General features: G+C 48.0%; 1 protein-coding gene across 1 annotated transcript in view; it reads right to left on the bottom strand.

Annotated features, from left to right (window-relative positions):
* The window catches only part of GABRA3 (gamma-aminobutyric acid type A receptor subunit alpha3), a 76,962-nt gene that overhangs the window by 35,124 nt on the left and 22,061 nt on the right, over positions 1-19,777 (bottom strand). Inside the window, exon 5 of the mRNA XM_040614720.1 lies at positions 3,488-3,555. Within this exon, the coding sequence (XP_040470654.1) occupies positions 3,488-3,555 (68 nt within the window). The remainder of the gene's footprint in view (positions 1-3,487; positions 3,556-19,777) is intronic.

Here is a 19,777-nt window from a genome sequence, read left to right as displayed (position 1 = left end):
AACCATTGTGTGTAGCTAGACAGGAATTGAAAAAGGCAAAAATAAAGTTCCTGGAGATGGAATTTGGCCAGGATACTGGCAATTATACCCATGTTCATAAAAAAAAAAAAAAAAAAAAAAAGAAAAAAAAAAAAAGAAGAAGAAAGGAAAGAAAGAAAGTTTCATGACATTGTCTTAATGTTATTTTGTTCCCCAGGCTACCTCTAGAAAATCATTGAATCAAGGACCTCACAAACTTGCATTACAAGATTCTGTGACTTTCTTTTCTTTTTCTTCTTTTCCCTATTTATCCCTTTTTTTTTTTTTTTTTTGTCCTTTCAGCTCGTGTAGAAACCCATTTCCTAGGCAAAATTCCAGTTGGGGCAATTAGAAGTCATCTCTTTGGAACCCTGCAGTCAGGGCCAGCTCCTTGCTCGGTGCGTGCAGCCTCAGAAACCACTTGACCAAGCAGCCAAGGTGCTACAGCTCCACAGTCACCTCAAGGCAAAATTCGATCAATCTGCCCGGTGCCTGGCATAAGGGATTGCTGTTCCTCGTGACCTGAGCCACCCTGTGTCCTCTGAGGGTCCATGTCACTTGAGGGGAAGTCTTCAGCCCGTCAGCATGAGCTGCATCACTGCTCACCTCTACAACACACACCTCCTCTTGCTAATGAAGGATCTCATTAGCTCACAAGACTTTCAGAGAGAGACGGGGGCTTTGGAAAAGCTGTCTGTCCCAGCTGTTCTTCCCTTGCCGTTGCAGACTCATAGTCTTTATTTATGGGTTCCTGGAGGCTGCAGAACCAACTAAACTTATCATTGTGAGTGATTTCTTTCCTGCAGCTCTTCTTAGCAGCATGTAAAAGCTGCTGTGCATCAGTTTCCTATAGGTCACAGAAATTCCTACAGGTTTTGCAGCAGATGGCAGCTGAATGAAAGCATCTTGGTAAAGAAATTCATCCCCAGTCCCTGGCCACAGAACTGCTCCTGCTCAAATGTGTTGCTGGAGCCTGGCTGGGGGAAGGGAAAAGAAGATACTATGTTCCCACAGGCCTTGCCCTGTACAAGATACTCTGCTCCTTTGTGGAACAGATGTTTACTTTGCGTTTTTAAGCTCAGTAAAGGGATGAAACAAAGGAATGAGCCAGTGTGCAGTCCCAGGAGGTAGGTTTGGGAAAAGTCCTTCTCAGGAGAAAAGCTATCTTATTCAGGACTCCCTGTTCCTATCAAAAAAACCCAAAGAAAGAAGCAAAACTTTCATAACAGCTTCCCAGGTCCTCTTTTTCTTCTTTTATGCTAAGGAATCATTCCCAAAGAAAAGAGAAATCATGTTCAGATTCTTCGCCTCTTTTCTATACTTCTTTCCATGACAGCATCATTCCCAAGCCACCCTTTCCAAGGAGCACGCTTACTTCTATGTTATGCTCTTCCCTACTTATAGAAGTGACCAAAACCATTAAGGCTGAGTCTCTCCAGAGTCCATCTGCCAAAGCATAAAACTCCTTTGAACTTTTTTTTTTTTTCCCTCTGGGGACTGAGGCAAAGCTGCAAGAGCTCACTACCAAAGATTCAGGCATATGTCAGGTCCTATCGGGCTCTACTTTCCAAACCAAACTGAAAGAGATATTAGAAGCCCCTTGGAGCATCTCAGGGAAAAGGTCTACATGTCCTCCTCCACACTTTGTAACCAGCTGCTCTCCTCCGCTCTCCATAGCAGCTTTACCTGCCTCTCCTCCATCATCATAATTACAGTCTCTGTCTGCATCAAGATGCACAGGAGCAGCTTTCCATTGCAATGACTAATGGTTGTGCATGCAAGCTGGGAAGGAGGGGCTTCCCCACTCCAGAGATGAAAGGAATCACCTCAGAAAAGCAGGCTCTCCCCACACTTCCCAAGGAGACAGGGTTTTTCTCTCGCGCGTTTCTGAGTGCATTTAGCACCAGAACAGCACGCTAAAACACATTGGCTATGCATTTGTAAAATACATGGAACTAAAGCACGTGAAGAGGAAATAATTTACTATTCTTTAACTGTCTTCCTAATTTTAAATTCATTTTGTCAAATCACATTGCAGAGAATACCTTCCTCTTTTCAATACCTCATATTTCTTCTTCACAGTTCATTATACACACTCCCTTAATCAAATATGCTCCACCTTGGAAGTAATTATCAGATACTCCCCAAGGGCTAAGATGCTGAATATATTACGGGTCTCCACTGCGGTAGGAAAGCAAGCGAGATAGAGAGAGAACTCAGATGAGATTAATACTCTTGGCTACGCTGATACCAAGTTAACTTCTAACCCTGGAGGGAGTGGTCTTTCCAAAGAAACATGGGGCTGCATGAAGGGGCTAGCACCTCAACGAAACAGAGATTTTATTCTCCCCCAACTCCTCTGCTTGCTAGCATAGGACTGTCAGTGGGGCAGCAGAAGAGATGTTCATGGGCATGTCAGCACAGCAAATGAAACCCTCCCAGCTCCAGTGGGGCTGCAAGAGCCACAGGACATTGCTCCTGCCTGACCAAGCTGGTGAGAGCAATGTCTTGCTCCTGCTCCTGAAGTGGGTTCCCTCCAAGATTGGGACTGCTCACTGCTAGCCTGGGCTATGCCAGCATCAGGTCACCTCTGGGACTGGATGTGCAGGAGGGTCTCAGTCCTGAATACATGACTGTCCTCATGTGGCACCCTTGAAATGTTGAGCAACCATCAACAGCCAACTCTTCTCTGTGTGCCTGGGCGTGTGTGGAATATGAGCTGCAAGAAATGCTGTTGAGAAAGCTCACTATTAATTATGCTCCACAGTCCTGTTTTAATTAGAAGACAAACTGTTGTGGGAATACAAGCCTAAATTCAGACCTCAGGCCTTTTCATTAATAATTTTCCCTGTACATGTCAAAATATTGCAATCAATTCACTCTTTTTCTTTTTTCTCTTTTGTCTCCCTTTGGGTTCAAGCAATAAGGACAGTTTGATGGTGAACTCTTCTCTTCCAGCACTACCACCAAAACAAACTGGATCCTGGCATCCTCTGCTCTTCCCAGGGAGCACCCTCCTTCCTCCATGCACAGTCAGGTCAAGGATAGCTGGCTGCAGTGAGGGAGTTTCTCAAGGCATGTAACGGGTGGAACATGCTATGACCAGGTCTTGGTCCCATGGGCAGTTCTCCCCATTTCATTAGGTTGCACTTGCAGGAAAGAGGAAGACCCTAAAGCCTGCAGTGTGCTTGAGTGGTGCAAAGGCATTGACCCCCTCCAAGGCTGCATTACCAGTTGGTTTCTAAAAGCCCAAACACACGTGAGAAACAATCCCTGTCTACCACCCACACTGAGCTCCCCTGGCCTGTGAGAAGATGATGAGGTGCACTCTTGCCCAGAGAGGCAGCTAGGATGCTTGCTTGTGTTCTTGCTATTTAGGAAAATCCCACTTTTGCCCAGACTGGGGACAAGGGTGGGACACATCTGCTGCAGCTGCAGGAGAAGAGCCATCCCAGCCAGTGGCACCTACCATATCTGTGTCCGAGACAGGGCCGAAACTCGTCACGTAAATGTCTGTCTTGACTTCAGTTACGCTGTCTGGGACAAAAAAAAAAAAAAAAAAAAAAAAAAAAAAAGGAAAAAAAAGCAATTAGAGAACTGAATTTGCTTGTACAAAGAAAGGGTTTGGGTTTTGTTATGTGGTGGTTTTCCCTGCCAGGCGCCTCCCTAGCGAGCCCTCAGCAAGTGAGCATCATGCTCTCTGCTGTGCCCTGAACAATGGCTGATTTTATCACTTGTAATTGGGCAAATTCATCTCTGATGTAGCTCTGCTGCTTTCCACACTTACATCGAGGATGAATATGTCCCACACAGCCAGACAATGCGTATTTACAAAATGTATGTGACTACATGATACATAACATGGTATAGATCTGCACGTTTTCAATAGAGAGGTAAGCCTTGATGCTTTGAAACTCCTTTTAATCTGAAATCCCTTTGTGTCTCCCAGCCTGATAAACAGCCTAACAATGTTCCACCAGTTTTAGGAAACCCTGGGTTTGTTACAGCTTCAGGCTTATCTGTATGTAAAAAGAACCAATATTCTGATTGCCTTTTACTGCCATCGAGCTTGCTGTTCTCCTAAGTGCCTTGCTCCTGGCGAGTAGCTGCTCTTGCAAAACTGCTGCTCGCCTGCATCACACGCTCCCCTGCATCCCAGGCTGCGCCACCCTCGTGGGTGCTGAACAGCAGCCTCACCGCCCCAGCCAAACCACACACACACACACACAGTTCCTACGCTGAGCGCTAAAACCCAGGGACAATCAAAATCACTCACCTTCAGGTAAAGATAAACTGAACTGCTTTGCAGAACACAGCCACCAGCACATGCCGAACAGCACATACAGCTGTCATTCCTGACTTCATTACAATTTCGGCATGTTTCCTAATTGAAATCTCTGTTGCTGTCCCATTTCACATGGAAATCAAGGCACAGTGATTTGCCAGATTCATCGTCCTATGCTCTGCCTACTGGGTCGTAGTGAAAAAATGATGGATGAGGTGTCTTGAGTTTAGCCCTATGTTACTATAAATCACCACTGCTTTAGGGATAGATCATGCTGTTGTGCTCCTTTTGTATGGCATAAGCTAGCTCTGAGCTGCTTTCCCAATGAAAGAACTAATTTAGAGCCCCAAAGACTTCATGTTTTATGCGCAGTACTCTATTTTGGCCACTGCAGCAGCTTTGCAAGTAGCCTGGATGGCTCAACTCAGTTATGGAAATCCTTCTGTCCCTTGATGGTTATTTTGCAGCACTATGAAGCTTAGTTTTGTGCTTGCAGTTTCGTATCCAAAAATAAGATAATGCATCCTGGCAGGGTTTTCTCCTTAATGGCTAAAATATACATATACGTATCTTTAGTTACTATGCTGGAAAGTTTCTGACGCAGCCTGTGGCTGATATTATTGTGCTATATAAGTAACCCTTGATCTTGTCTTGATGAGATAAAAAGAAGGTTAAAGAGAAATATGTATGCGGTACACTTTCTGAAACAGCCGGAAGCCAACAAGACGTCACCCTGAACAAAATGAGTTACTTCTGTAAGACTTAAATACTCGGGGTATTCTCTGTCTCCTTCCAAACAAGTGCCCAAATGAGATACACAGCAGAGAAGAACATTTAGTGAAGTGAGGCTCTTTCGGCTAACACGTGCGGTGAAAGAAAGCTAATTATGTTTTAGACAAAACACAAAGTCTCTCTCTCTCCCCTCCTCCCTTCTTGGCATTCAGTTTGCCCAAGATGATAATGTACTGCCATGGTTATCAGAGCAGGGTCCAGGGCTGCCCATGGCCAGTGAAGCCAGTCCTTGTGAGGTGCAAAATGAATTGTTCCCTGCACCTGAAGGGGCAGAGGGACAGGGGTCCATGAAAGGACCCGTACTTTACAATGTGGTCCTCAAGGTCCAAGCATGAGGGAAGGGTATAGGAAGTGATGGAGAGGTAAAAAGGCAGAACTAGTTTTGGACACCTTTTAATACGATCCTGCTGTCTCTACATCAGCCTTTATGTTCTTATCATGCTGTAACCTGGCTGTCACAGAGCTCCAGAGACCCCTTCCTGCCCCTTCAATCTACTGGCAAATCCAATCAAAGATAATTGCATTAATAAACGTCATTAATTTATTAATATTATTAATATTACTAATTAATTACCACCTGGGTCTGAAGAGGATCCCCCATTTGCAGACTGCAGACATAGCCCTTGGGCCAGGCCGTGCCAACCTGCTGAACTCGGTGAGACCCCCTCGTGCCCGCAAGGCAGTGCCTGGTGCAGGAACGAGCTGGGGGGACTGGCACAGTTGCTGGCTTATCAATGTGCCCCAGCACTTAGAAAAATGGGCTCCCTGCATCTTTCACGGCAAAAGCCATACTGAACTTTCCCTGTTAATATGTGCTCCTAAGGGCAAGATTTGGCTGGGATCTGGAGGGATTTCTGAAATTAAATCATCACTACGCAAGCAGGGATTTCAGCAGAGCTGGGAAATCCAGAGATAAGTAAAACACCAGCAGAACAGAGTAAGCTCCAGCCTCAGAGATTCTCTTCCTTTGTGATCCTACAGCCCATGAACATCTGCACTGCTTGCAGCTCTGCCTGAGCCCATCAGCTCTGTGATGGTGAAACCTTCTCCTCCTGAGAAATGAGGAGCTACTCAGCCAGCCTTCCTGCTCCTTACCCTCACACCTACCCACCCTGAGCCTGAACAAGAAGAAATTGCATCTACTTGTGCAGCAAGAGAAAGCTGAGAGAGGAGCATCTCCTGCCTCCACTCAGACATGTCAGGGAAATCCTTATCTCCTTCTCAATCCACAGATACACTCACACTGCAGCTTGACTGTTTTGCCTAGTTCTCACCAAAGATTTAATAATTAAGGACCGTATTGTTGAGTGTTAGGCACTTTTCCTAGACCTGTTGCAGAACATTAAATGGCATTTTTCCTTTCCTAGCATCATCCTTTCCTGTGACTCGAAGTTTTTTTACATGCACAGGTGAATTGAGTTGAGCTTTCAAGCCTGCTGGGGTAGCAGGTGGATACTCTGCCAGTCCTATTTTATAACTGGGGAAACTGAAAAGGAGAGACTTGCTTAAGGTAGGAAGCCAGAATGGAGCAAGGACCAGAGCCCCAGGAATGATGCAGGCTCGGTGGAGGGCTTGGCGTTGCTCTTGGCAAGCTGCACAGGCACCTTCTGGCCAGGTTGCTGAGTCTCACTGTGCCCCAAGCTGCTGCCACATGGTGACCCAGGAAGCAAAGAAAGACACTGAAGCACTCAGGAAACCAGAAGAGCAAGAGATTTTCAGGTTCAACGTTTGAACATGAGCAGAATTTAGAGACCCAAAAGGCATGCCACTTTCTCAAGCCATTTGTTTGAGGCTGATTCTGGTGTCTGGGGGCTTTTCCCATTTATAGGCTCAGCTGATTCCCAAGCTTCAGCACAACTGTATTTCTGAAACTATCTAGAGCAAGTGTGTAAGCAGGCAGAAGGTGCTGCAGGTCAATCTGTATGCCCTCCATTCTCCCACAGCATACAAAACCCCTTCCCTGCCTCCGGCAACACTGGCTTGCTCCTGCCTGCAGAAATCCCCCACAGCTGGGCAGATCTGCAATGCAAATGCAAAACAAAAGCTGTAACATCCCTTCCCACAGTGTTACCATGGCACTCCCCGCACCTGCCTGCTCTTTAAAAGCTACCCCTCTCCTCCAAGAATTTGCTATGCCAGATCTAGCTGCTTGTGCAGGTGATAAACATCCTTATTAGCTCCGTGTGGAGGGCCGGATCCTGCGGCCCCCAGCCCCACACCAGCAGGGTCGGTTGCCTCCCTAGTGCATGAAGAAGGTGTAACGCAGCAGCTGCTGCTGAGGTGCTTCAGGGTTTCCATCTCACCCGCCTGACCCTGTCCCCCCCACCCCGAGTCCCCATGTCCCATCCTCCTGGCCCTGGCTCAAGGCAGACGCTTCCCACTTCCCACAATCTCCCTTTTAAGTGCTCGTGACTCCCCGGGCCCGTGAAGAGATAGCTATTATTTACAAAATGACGGAGTGCTATTTTTACTTGCCGCTTGGAAGCACCAGGAGCAGTAGCGGAGCTGGAATACAAATTATGCTGCCTCTCCCCTTGCTGGCTGTAGATTGTAGGGCTGCCTCTACAACTGATTACGGGAGGCGGGGGGCATGAGGGGCTGAGGAGGCTCTTATTAAACATCCCGCTGCACTCATCAAGTGCTGTTTATTTAGGAATCTCAGCTGTAATATAATCGACTCGGCCGGTTGTGTTTCAGCTCTTGAGGTTTGTGGCTGTGCTGAACGCAGTCACGTTTCCCAGGCGGGGGTTCCCAGAGGCTATGCCGCAAGCGAGCAGAAATGATGTGCCTGCATCTGAACACTGGAGGCTCCCAAACAATGTGCGCTATTAAAACAGGGGCGAAGCCACTGCGGCTTCGTGCAGGAGATTCCTGGCTGCTGCGCTGACTGACGTCAGGGAGGCTGCACATCCTTATGTCGGAGATAAGCTGGATGAGGGAGGGGATGGGGACCTCCTTGAGGCTGTGCTCAGAGTAGCGGTGCTCCAGCCCTGCCCCAGGGTTGTACTGGGACCTAAGGGAGCTCTGAGGTGACAGGTCTGTCTACTGGTATTCTGTGCACGATGGCATGGCTGAGACTAGAAAGGAGGACAGTGGTGTTCAGGCTTTTCTACACCCAGGGGTACAAACCCTCAACCTGCTCCAGGCCAGTGCCTGGAGGTAGCTGTTCCTGCACCAGGCTCCCTATGAACTGCTCTGGACTCCAGCCAGCCCAATATCCCATCTCCAACCATGGTCACAACCTAAAAAGTGCATTAACAAGCTGGTAATGTCCCTTAATGCTTTCTTAGATTGCAATTGCATTTAGCCTCAGCTCAAGAGCTTCTCAGCTTGATGACATCCCCTTATCGAGTGATCATCTTTCAAGGACCTGCCCAGTGGCACCTCAAATACACAAAATCCTTTGGGAAGGACTCCTACCAGCCTGCAGTGAGGGCAGTGTCACCATAAGGAGAGAGGGGATGCTGTGTAGCTCTTTTCCACGTCACATAACCCAAAGCGAGCACACCGGACAGGATGGTGCTTTACAGCTAACCCAGCATCCCTAGGAATGGAAACACAAGTAGTTTGTTTGTACTACCAACATCTACACCATGCCTTCTTCCAAATCCTTGCCATGCTAATTAATAAGCAGCAGAAGGTAATTTTTGTAGCTGCACACAAAAGCTTTTTGGATATGCCATTCTTTGTTTTCTCACCCAGTCAGTGGGGAGGATTTAATTTTCCTTCCCATTTTAGCTTCTGGAACAAAAGAGGCTTTCATGACCTTTGCTACAAGCCCCACAAGCCTCCTGTAGCTGAGCTGCACCACAGCTCAAGGCAGCCCTTGCCTTCGGAGGATGCACGCTGCAGCCCCCAGCCAGAAACTCCACCCTCGGTTTCCTCCTCTCACTCTGACAGCTTCAGTCCCATTGCACCAAGGCTGCTGCCTTTGCCAGTTCCTACCTTGGTATTTCAGATGGCCTTTTAACCTGTGGTGCTGCCTTGTTTTGGGAAGCAAGAGCTGAGTCGTGCCTTCTTTCGTGTGAGAAGAGAGGCACTGAAGAAAGAAGGGTACATCTTTGAATTACTGTGGCACAGGCTACCCTCTTTGTGACTTTGCCCTTGGGACTGCCATTCCAGTACTGGGAGAGGACAGGGAGGCACAAGCAGAGGGGTAGATGCCTGAGGGGAGAAGGTAACCATGCCTCTCCCCACAACCTCCCTTGCCAGAGCTGCAGAAATGGAGACACAACATCTACATCACCAACCACGCACAAGAAACCTGTGAAATAGCCTTCACTGCTCCTCTGTTGCTGTGGGGCCAGCAAGACTCTCCCACATACATTAAGGATGCTTTTCTTGCAATTTTTTTTTGCTAGGGAGCTCAGGAATAACGGCACAGAAGGAAACATTTCAGTGAACATCACTGCAGTGCTATTAATGCCTCCTAGGCTTGTCCAGCCCAGCCAGAGGAAAAAGCTGACTCCAAGGACATAGACTGACAGAGCTCCTGCCACCCAAAGCAGCATGTGCTATTGTTAATGTCAGGACCACAAACATCCCTGCTGCACTTGGAATGCTTTCACACCAAGTATCCTGGGAGCAGAGGCTGAGTGTGGGTCACGAGGGGAAGGCTGGGGAACAGAGGTGGCAAAAAATGAGACGGTATTGGCATTTGCTCCAGTATCTGCAAAAGCAAGAGCAGAGCTGGAGTGCAGAGAGATCTGGGCAGCTCTCAGTGCTGCCCCTTTTCTCTCTTCAATTGGTTTTGACTTGGGTATCTTATACAACACACATAGAGAGGTCACAGTCAACCTCTTCAAACTTCCAGTCCCAAAGTAAAAATACATATTTTTCAGATGCTGCTTGGCTGTTTTAGTGCCTCAGCATCCTTGAATATAAAATTACTTGTACAGAAGCAAAAGCCAAGTCTCGTATTGCAGACATTCACCCAGGTTTGACAAGTTCAGCCTGGGCATCTTTCCCAAAAGTGGACGGCAGCGTGCACATGTTGTTAGAAGAATAATAAGCTAGAACATATATAGGGTATCTCAGTCCTGTCAGCAGTCTTTCTTACACAGGAATAAATTGTAACTGCCTCCATATATAGAATTATATAGAATTGAAATGGTAGAAATCAGCAAGAAGAAAAGGCTTTCGGTAGCTCACCACACAGCCTACAGAAGTCAGTGCCGAACGGCAGTGATCACAGCCAAGAGTGTCACCAGGAGGGCTGGCACCTGGCCCAGTCCTTCGCAGGCCAGACAGAGTTACCAGCAGCATCAGGTTTAATTTCCTGAATTACCTAAACCACCAAAACATCTCCGGGAAAACTCACCTGGGCAGAAGCTTCAAGACACAACGGAGACCCCTTTGGCCCCATTTTGTCTATGGAGGGAAGGTTTATCCCAGAGGTAGGTCAGCCTACCCAGACCTGACAGCATCCAATAGCATCTGCCTCTCTCTAGTGACCACAGAAATGAAGATGACCAGGGTCCCATGGATGAAGGCTGGCTTTAGCCCCATGCTCCTACCTGGGACAACATGGTTAAAGATGGTGGGATGTTCTTCTACTGCAAAGTAGGGTCAGCCAAGGACTGAACAATGGGAAATTTGTACTCCACAGAATAAACCACACAGTAAGGAAAGAAACAATATAAACGTCTGAAACAAATGTCTTATCTCGGCAGAAGCAGGGGTGAGTAAAAGCCTGCAGGGGATTGCCAATGAGACCTTTGGATCAGATCCTTATCTAGGTCTGTCTATGTGTCATGAACAATTTGTCTAATGCAGTTTTGTTCAGCTGTTTGCTTGCTTCCAGAAGTGGTTGCCCTGTCTCACTCGTAAAGCTGAAATAACTCAGGCTGTGTAACAGATCTGACCCCCTCCGTTACACTCCTGGTGACTTCTGCAGAGTTATGATCAAAAAGGCACCACATTTACACAGGAGACAAGGCTATCTGCTGCTCTCCATGAAAGCATCAAGCCTGTCCCTCTCATGCCAAGGCATCCTTTCACAGGGGCTGGCTTATCACCCACCGATTGATTCTACACGAATCCCCTGGGACTGCCAATGTTTGCTGTACAGCCAGTTCCCAAGTTGCTGCTCTGTGAGCCATGGTTATTAATCACTACCTTCTCTCTGGTGTGATGGCACATCAGTGTCTACAATTGCATGTCCTCCATCCAGACTAGACAGAAGTCATCAAATCTGTAAACACAGATACATGTGTGATATCACTTCCAGCTGTGCTCGCTCTCTCTCCCCTCAACTTGGATATTTCTGCACAGGGGGAGCAAGAAGTTAAAAAGAATTTCAGGGATGCTCCCAAGAGACAGCCAGCAACAAAACCACTCACATATAATGAGAGAGATTACCATGGACTATAATTACATGTGCTTAATTTTTCAGCTCAGATGAAGTGAGACGATGCCTGTCAAACCCCTCAAAGAGACAGCCTGCTGCCCTATGTCTCTTAGCAGGGCCATGGGAGAGCTGATGCAATGAAGAGATTTATTCCCTGTCTCACACAGCATGCCAATACACAGCTTTCTAACACAGCCGCACCCAGTGTCCTCTGCAGAAGCTAGATGCAGGACCATGAAGTGACCCAGTTACAACTTGAGCATGCCTTTGTCTAGGATTTACAGCACGCTGTAATGCCTAGATGGATGTCTAATTCCTAGGCCATCCCCGGGGAACAAGCCACTCAGGGCACAAACTCCTTGGGTTACGTAGGGAAGATCAGCTCCGTTCTTAGAAGAGAAATCCCTAAGCAGTCTCCAAATGTGTTATACAATTGCTTGTGGCTCTGATCGAGGTCTGAGCTCTCTCCATGCCTATGTAACACGTTGGCTACGGAGTTTGGATCAAGGCACAACTACTGGTGAAAGCTGAGGAGTCAGACACACCTCGTTCCTCCTTGCTTCCAAAATGAGCAGGATGCCCACGTCTCAGCACAGCGCTGAGAGGCACACAGGGCATCTGCTTGCCCCTTTTGGGTGAGCAAGTGCACTCCTTCCTTAGCACTTCCACGTGAATAACAGCACAGGGTAGCCCGGTTTTCCAGTCTGAATGCCCCGCACAGAGCATGCTACGCTGTCCCTCTGTCTCAACATGTGATGGATAAGGGCATACCTGGCACGGTGGGTAAGTCAGCGTGTTGCTGTAGAAGGTGCTATAGGGATTTCACACCCTCCCATGCTAGAGAAAGGCATTTTCTCACATTTAGAAAGAGTGAGGGATGCAGGTTAGAGCTCTATCCAGCAGAACAGCCTAGGAGAGATGCTGCTTTACTAGTGGTGGAGCCAATAAGCCCTGCTTTCCCACAAATCAGCTTTTCCAGCCTGTTTTCCTGATGCTTAACACTAGTTGATCCCACCCAGTTACCTCTCTCTGCTTTGGGTCTTTTTCCACACAGCTGCATAATTCCACAAATCTTGCAGGGACTTAAAATCTCTAAGATATCTACCTTTCTGTCAGGTTTTGTTCAGATCAGCCAACAGGCTCAAAAGCTTTTAGAAGACAAAAGGCAGAAAGAATTATGTGATAAGCCTTTCTCCATTAGGAGCCCAGGCAAAAAACTACCACACGACTCAACAGAACTATGCACTTGGCTCATACAGTTTAACTCAGCTTTCCCCCATTGCCCTGGGCAGGCATGCTCATGCATGTATTCTTATTACTGCACTAGGTGACGCAAAATACACATCCAGAGGTTAGAATTAGGATGTGGTGCAAATTATTGACAAAGTCCAGGCAGAACAGAAGAGAGAGTCAGAAGCAGCAACTGCTGGAGAATGTGCAGTCATGGAGGCTTTACACACACCCCTCATTCTCACACATCCAGACTACAAACAGAGACTACAAATTAGTTGTGCTATTTTTGCTACAGACAGAAAAGATGGAATGAACAAAGCTACTGTAGTTACTATTTTAAGGACTCAGGACACCCTCAGATGTGATGAAGACAGAGGAGGAATATGTATGTATAAGCATGCTTTTAGAGGTTCTACAGTGCCTGTGGTAATGGAATACAGATGATACATAAACGTGTTTGTTAAGGTGTCCCTGCACGGTAGGGGGCTTGGAACTAGATGACATTTAAGGTCTTTTCCAACCCAAACCGTTCTACGATTCTATGAAAATGTGTGAATATAAATCAGCATGCATAATTTAACATATTCAGTATTAAAGTCTGTCCTTGATGGCTAAGCCAGAGGCACTCGGGGAAGGGAATCCCTGGCGGTCCCAGTGGATGGGGAAGAGCATTCAGTGAATGCTATGTTGCTGGCTGGTACACGTGGATGTGGCCCTAATGAAACCAAAGCCAGCAGAATCTTGCTGGCCACAGTCCTGCAGGGTGCCTGCGTGGCTGTATGCACTGGAGGGAGCAAAGAGATGCAGGCAAAACCTCCAGGCTGGTACTTCAGCATTAGGCAAACATCCCATGTTACCTGCCAAACACCTGTGTTCTGTTCTGGCCCTGCCTTCCTGACCTCATGTTCAGTTAATCTCCCTATTTAGGGGTCAGTGATGATCTTGTTGACCACTTCAAGGGATCTTGGTGAACAGCACCCTCAGGGAAAGACTGCAGCAGGTCCCGCGCCTCAGTACTGTGGCTGAAGCTGCAGAGACACAGGAGGGATAAAGCACCAGAACAAAGCAGACACAAGGCTGCTGCCTTTGCTGTATCCCTTCACACATGCATAACTCAGCTGGGAGAATCAGTCATTAGACCAGGCTTATCCAGAAGCTGCGTGGACATGGTAAACCTCTGAAGCTTCTCCATCAGGGAGCTTCCAGACCGGCCCGCACAGGTTATCGGGTTATCACTTTCTTTCTTTCCTAAAAACATTGAACCTTTGGTTAACTGATTCTCAGCAGGTCTTTAACAGAGTTCATCACCTCCCATCAGGTCACTGGCATGCTTGAAGAGGAACTGCAAAAACTTCAGATCGGTGCCAGTAAAATCCTTAGCATTTGTAAAGCAATTACTGAGCTCTGCAATTCATCAGAGCTCAAGGCAGATCCCCAGGAAAAAGATAAGCACAAGAGTGCAATACAAAACTGCTACTGCTAACCTGATAATCATTGATACATAGGAAACAACTGGAAAGACTGGAAAGCCAGAAAGCAAGCAGGGAAGTGTAAGAAAACTCAAATGAAAGACACACTACATTGCATTAATTTTGTGTCATTGCAGAGGGAGAAATAATAAGACATCTCAATCAAGTGCGTGATGCTTGCAGACCGAGCTCTGAGCTTCAATCCCACCATCGGTGCTAATCTGCACTATGGCACTGAGCACGCAATGCAGTTCTGCTGTGCCTAGGTTCCCCGGTCTGCCTTTTAGGCTCAGTGCAGCCTCCCCATGCCTCCAGCTATATCTTCTTCCAGGTTGCTCTGCAAGCTGAGGATTGCCAGACCGCATGATGGACTGTAGTGCGCAAAAAAAGAAAAAGAAAGTGGCTCCTGGGGCTTGCTGTATAGCTGAGAGGAAGAGTCCATTTAATTCTCCAGCCTGTCCCCTGAGGCCAATGCCAGGTACTAGGATGAAAATACAAGAAAACCATAGCAGGGAGCAACACAGTAATTTGCACTCTGGTTCGCTTATCTGTTAGCTCCTGGCTGGCATTTCCTTCAGTGGGAGAACTTAATCAGCTCCTGCGACAGTGTGCCTCCAGTGACGCTTCTGGCATCCTTCACCACCACCCCCAGGGCAACACAGACAAACGCCTTCCCTTCCACATCCATGCACCCCAAGTGGTCTTTGCTTGTGTGGCTGCTGAGCTGTGCACAGAGCCAAGGTCTCCACCGAGTTGTCTCTCCCTCATCACACACAGGTCACCGGGCTGCATGACCGCTGCTCATTTACTTTTCAGCAATACCAAGACATTGTACGAATGAAATTGTTTAATTCACATTGCCTTGCACTGGTCAATTTAACATTTCCTCTGATGCTGGAGTCCTCTCTTACGGCAGGGCAAGCTCTCCTCACCGCCTGGGCTCACCTAGCTCCCCATGTTACCTCTGCACATGCTGCTGCCAACACATCAAGAAATGTATTAGACAGCATAGACTGCAAGTCCACCTCTGCTGCATGGAAATAACTCCTGCGTTTGCTATCCCAGTCTTGCAAGGATAAACGGAGTGTCCAAAGTGCAAGATAAATCCTTGGACACACACTGTGCCCTTCCACCACATCCACTCTCACCCAGCTTCCCCATGCCTCTTGGGGAAGTACGTGGCCAGCAAACACAGGGGCAGCAAACCCCAGGAGCGGTGGGGTGGTCCACGTGGCAAGACAGGCTTATTTGTGTGCTCAGGCTGTTGTTTTATCTCCAGGTGAGCAAAATGCTTTTAGAGGAAATTCCATTATGGCTTTAAATCTTCCCACCTCCCCAGCACTGTTCAGACACCAGCATTGTCTGTCCCACGGACAGGAAGGGTTTTTATCACAGTTACTGACAAAAACTGGGCAACAAATAATCGAATTTCAGTTCTGTCCACTACATGACTCATGATATGCTGCATAATACTCCGATACTCCCATCAGAGACAAGCAGAGGGCAGATGCCTCCAGATGTAATTTTTAATTTCCTTTGCTGGGGAGAATGTTTTCTTGTTTTAGCAACATGCTTTCGAAGCGTTCCAGTTCCCATGGCAACCCTCTGCTTCCACTGGAGATGGCATTTTTCATGCCATCCCTTCAGCATTAGATATCTCCCAGCCAAAGTTTTGAAGAAATGTCTCTCTTAAATATATATTTATTAGAGACAGTGGCTGCAAGTGTGCTTTACTGACACGTTTCTTAAGCGACTCACAGCCTACAGAGGAGAAAGCTGTCTCCAGAAATATGCTGGCTGCCAATCTGCCTTTTCTCAGCTTCTGTTTTCAGCCAGAACTCTCCTCTCTTTTTCTGCCACATACATATTAGCCAGCACCTGCTCCCTTTTTTTTCCTATTATTCCTTTCTGTTCCCAGCACTCCCCAATGCCCAGTCTCAGCCCAGCTCCCAAGCGCAGCACGGGAGTGCCCAAGCAATTCAGCACATGCTGGAGTATCTGCACCCACTCCCTGCCTGCTGGCATGGGCGCTGCTCGGGGTCCCCCTCTTCTCCTGCAGGCAGAGCGCCATCATGGGCATCATTATACATTTGCATGCAGAGAAAAACCCAAAATACTGCAAAATAGAGACTACTACAAGAGCCTCTCAGCCTCGGAGGGCAGCATCAGGAACATCTGCCCTGTTGCTGCCCAGGGCTGCTCTGCCCGTGCCATCTGGCCGTAGCCTGCTGGGCACCGTGTGCCCTCTGGGAATGGGTGAGCACAGCAGCGCACTGATCCTGCTCTCCAGTGCAGGACCCTAGCCCGGGGCTCCTGCATTAGCTGGGGGAAGGATTCATGCCCCTGGTCTTGGTTACATGGTGCCACTCGGGCACCCCCATTGCAGCAGTACACAGTGTTGCAGTACCTCTCTGGGCTCCATGGGTGTGGAGCCGAGGGATGATGAGATCAACACACCTCCCTGCCCAACAAGTCACCTTCCCTGCTGCACCAAGGCACGCCACCCGCCTCTGCTCCCGCACAGTCCTCACTTAACCATCACACCCGAAAAACCTACGCCTCTGGCTCAGAAACCCCCTGCAGAGAAAGTGATGCAACATCCCACCCACAGCAGCTTCCAAACATTTTTTGCAAGATCCCTGGGGACAGTTTCTATTCCAGGCTGTGCAGGCAGCCCCCAGCCCTGCTGCCTTCCCAGGGCAGGGAGCCCCCCTCACGCCACAGGGATTTCCAGGCTCCTCGGCTCAGCGGGGCCCCAGGACTGCAGTGCCTGCAACCCTCACTTGCACCACGCTCAGCATCTCCCACCCAAGCTCCTGGCAGCTCATCGGAAAGAGGCGGTGCCAGCCCTGGCAGGGGGTCACGACGGAAACCGTGCTGGAGCCCTTTAATAGAGCTGTAACATTACAGCTTCAAATTGTGTTCCTTCAGGAGACAAATCCAAGCAGGTAAATTGGTAGGAGCTGAGTGGATCCGGAGGCTGATGGAGCTAATCCCAGGAATGTTTAAATGCAAAGGCCCAGGGAGCCTCAGTCAAACTTGCCATGATTGCTGAAGCTCACTGCTGTGCTTAATTCTCAGGTGCTGCCTGCTCGGAGGGGTGTGAAAAGCAGAGGAAAAGGCAGAGCACTGGGACTGAAAGTCACACACCAGCTTTAAGGTCAGGACATCAGCCCTCAGCAAAACCATGCACCAGCCAAATAGCAGCAAGACAGCAGTTCCTGTTCGCCTCATTGTGGAAACCACATGGGGAAACATCACAGTTGTCCCTCAGAAGTTTAAAAACATTTTCCTAGCCCAGCCTCCAGCAGGGGGACACAGGCTCAGCGGACACTTCTTGCTGACTCCAGACTTCACATTAATTGTGCTGTCCCACCAGCCATTAATCAAATGTCTTCCACTGGCATTTTTATTGAAAATCAATTTAATAAAGTAGGTGGGAGTCCACATGCTTCCATAACATTAGATAAATATTCATGGGGGCTTGTGCTGCTTTAGCTAAATGAGTTTTTTATATTTAACTGGTGCAATTCCCTTGTTCCTTAATATATAGCTTGGCTTGCCTGTGTTCAGGAATAGAGACGAGGTGGGACTCAGCCCTGAGCTGACTTGCTCTCAGGCACAACAGAGAACAATCCTTTTCTATCAAGCCAACACCTTTTGGCAAGGATATTGTCATCTGTGATTGGAAATGCCGGTCTGCTGGGGTCAGCGTCACCTGGTGCGAATCCCCAGAGCCAAGGCTGAATTCAGAGGGGCCATTTAGATCTGAAAACTCGTTTCCAGCCACTAAGAGTGTGGCCACCATTTCTGCCTCCATGGGTGTGCCATTTGATTTCAGCTTTTCCCTCCCTGTTTAAGCAGCCATTGTGCTCCGACAGGAAAAATTAACGAAAGCCATCAGAAAACACATTTTCCCTGATGCTTACTGAAGGGGGTTGAAAGGCTTCCAGCTACCAAAATATACAATGCACCAGTGAAAGAACAGAAACACACCCACACAAAGCTTCAAAATTCATGGGGTGCACGAATCCTAGAAGAAGGGATGAACACTAAGCTCACCCCACTGAGCCAACCTCCAGCTGCAGCCCCAGCTGTGAGCATCTGCCCTGGGGAGGGCAGGTTAACCCCTCGCTCCCCGAGGAGGCTGCAGAGCAGCCTTGATGGAGGCTCCTTACTGCTGTCCTCCTGCTCAAAGGCAGTTATTAGAGTCCAGACGGAAGAAAGGAAGAATCTGACGCATTGATCAAATTTCGTAGAAAGGCAGGATTCAGACAATCCTTATCAGTTTCTTTACAGCATCTAACAGTTTCTTTGTTAACTGGAGCAGCGAGGAGCTACAGCTTCCAATAAGCAGCAATGCAGGGCAATTCAACCACTGCCAGGACTCTTGTCATGTTATCCTAGTGATACCCTTCTCTTGAAAGGCAGTGCTTTAGAAATCAAGCACATCATCATTTTGCTTTTGTTATTAACGCAAACTGACTTGTTTTCATCGTTACAGCCTCGACCTAATTCCCCATGCACATGCTCCCTACAGCAGCTCAGATTTCTGGACAGGATTTGCTTTCCCTGTGCTTTAATGACATGAAGGTTGTGACTAGCCCTGCGGACATGCACAGATAGCCTGAGCCCAGGAGTAGGGTGCAACCAGCCCGCCCTGCCCCACGCGCGAGCTACTGAGGGTTGTGTTTCTTACACCCCAGTTCCATGGTGGCAGCAGTATGAAGACAAATGGAGTTCATGAAGTGCCACCATAATAATTTTCTGCTCGTCCCCAGCAGCTACCGATGCAGCAGAGGTGGACAATGCCCACGTTCTGATACCGTGAGATAGTCTAGTCACTCAGTTCCTCCCCAAACACAGCACTGGCTGTGGGGACAGTTCTCCTGCAAGCCTCTGAGATTACTCATTTCTCCAATTTCCCACCTATTAAGATAGCAGTCCTGCTTCTGAGAGATCACCCTTGCCGGAGACAAACTGCCTGTCAGCAAACAGCATTAAATACAGGGTATAATATTCGACAGATAATGGCATGCTTTTAGTTTTTTCTCTCTTGCATGCAGGTCACACAACTAATGTCATCTCCAAATGCTGAAATCCTAGATGTGAAAAGGTAAAGCTTAATTGCCTTGAACAGCAACTCTTGTATTGACTCCAACATAAGGCCCATAAATATTAATACAGCTATATTTAGCCCCTTTCAATTATACATACAAAATTAAACATCTTTCTGGGAACAAATCAGTTCAGATAGGGCTTGAGTTTTCTCCTTTTCCCTTTTTAATGCATTCTGCATGAAAATAATAATAATTCTAGTAGAGCTAAGGCTCTAGAAAGAAAAGAACAGTGGATGGAGGCAGAGACTCAGATACTTCCACCTGGTTGAACTAACTTGCTCTGCAGGTATTCAGAGGCACTTGCACATTCCTAACCTCACCCCTGCCCCACCTGGTTCCCCTCTTACTTGTCAGATTCAATCCCTTTTCTGACCGGCAAACTGGGACCCACTGAAGGTGTGTGCACAGAGGGGGGGCACATGGGGGAACCAGCCCAGCCTGGGACCTCAGGCCCCAACATCACGTTATGGGAGGGGGATGCTGGAGGAGGGACTCCTGCCCCGTTGGAGGG

The sequence above is a fragment of the Falco naumanni genome, chromosome 14 (assembly GCF_017639655.2).
Source record: "Falco naumanni isolate bFalNau1 chromosome 14, bFalNau1.pat, whole genome shotgun sequence".
Lineage (NCBI taxonomy): Eukaryota > Metazoa > Chordata > Aves > Falconiformes > Falconidae > Falco > Falco naumanni.
Note: the sequence above shows the minus strand (reverse complement) of the source record. Positions and strands in the feature narration are given on the sequence as shown.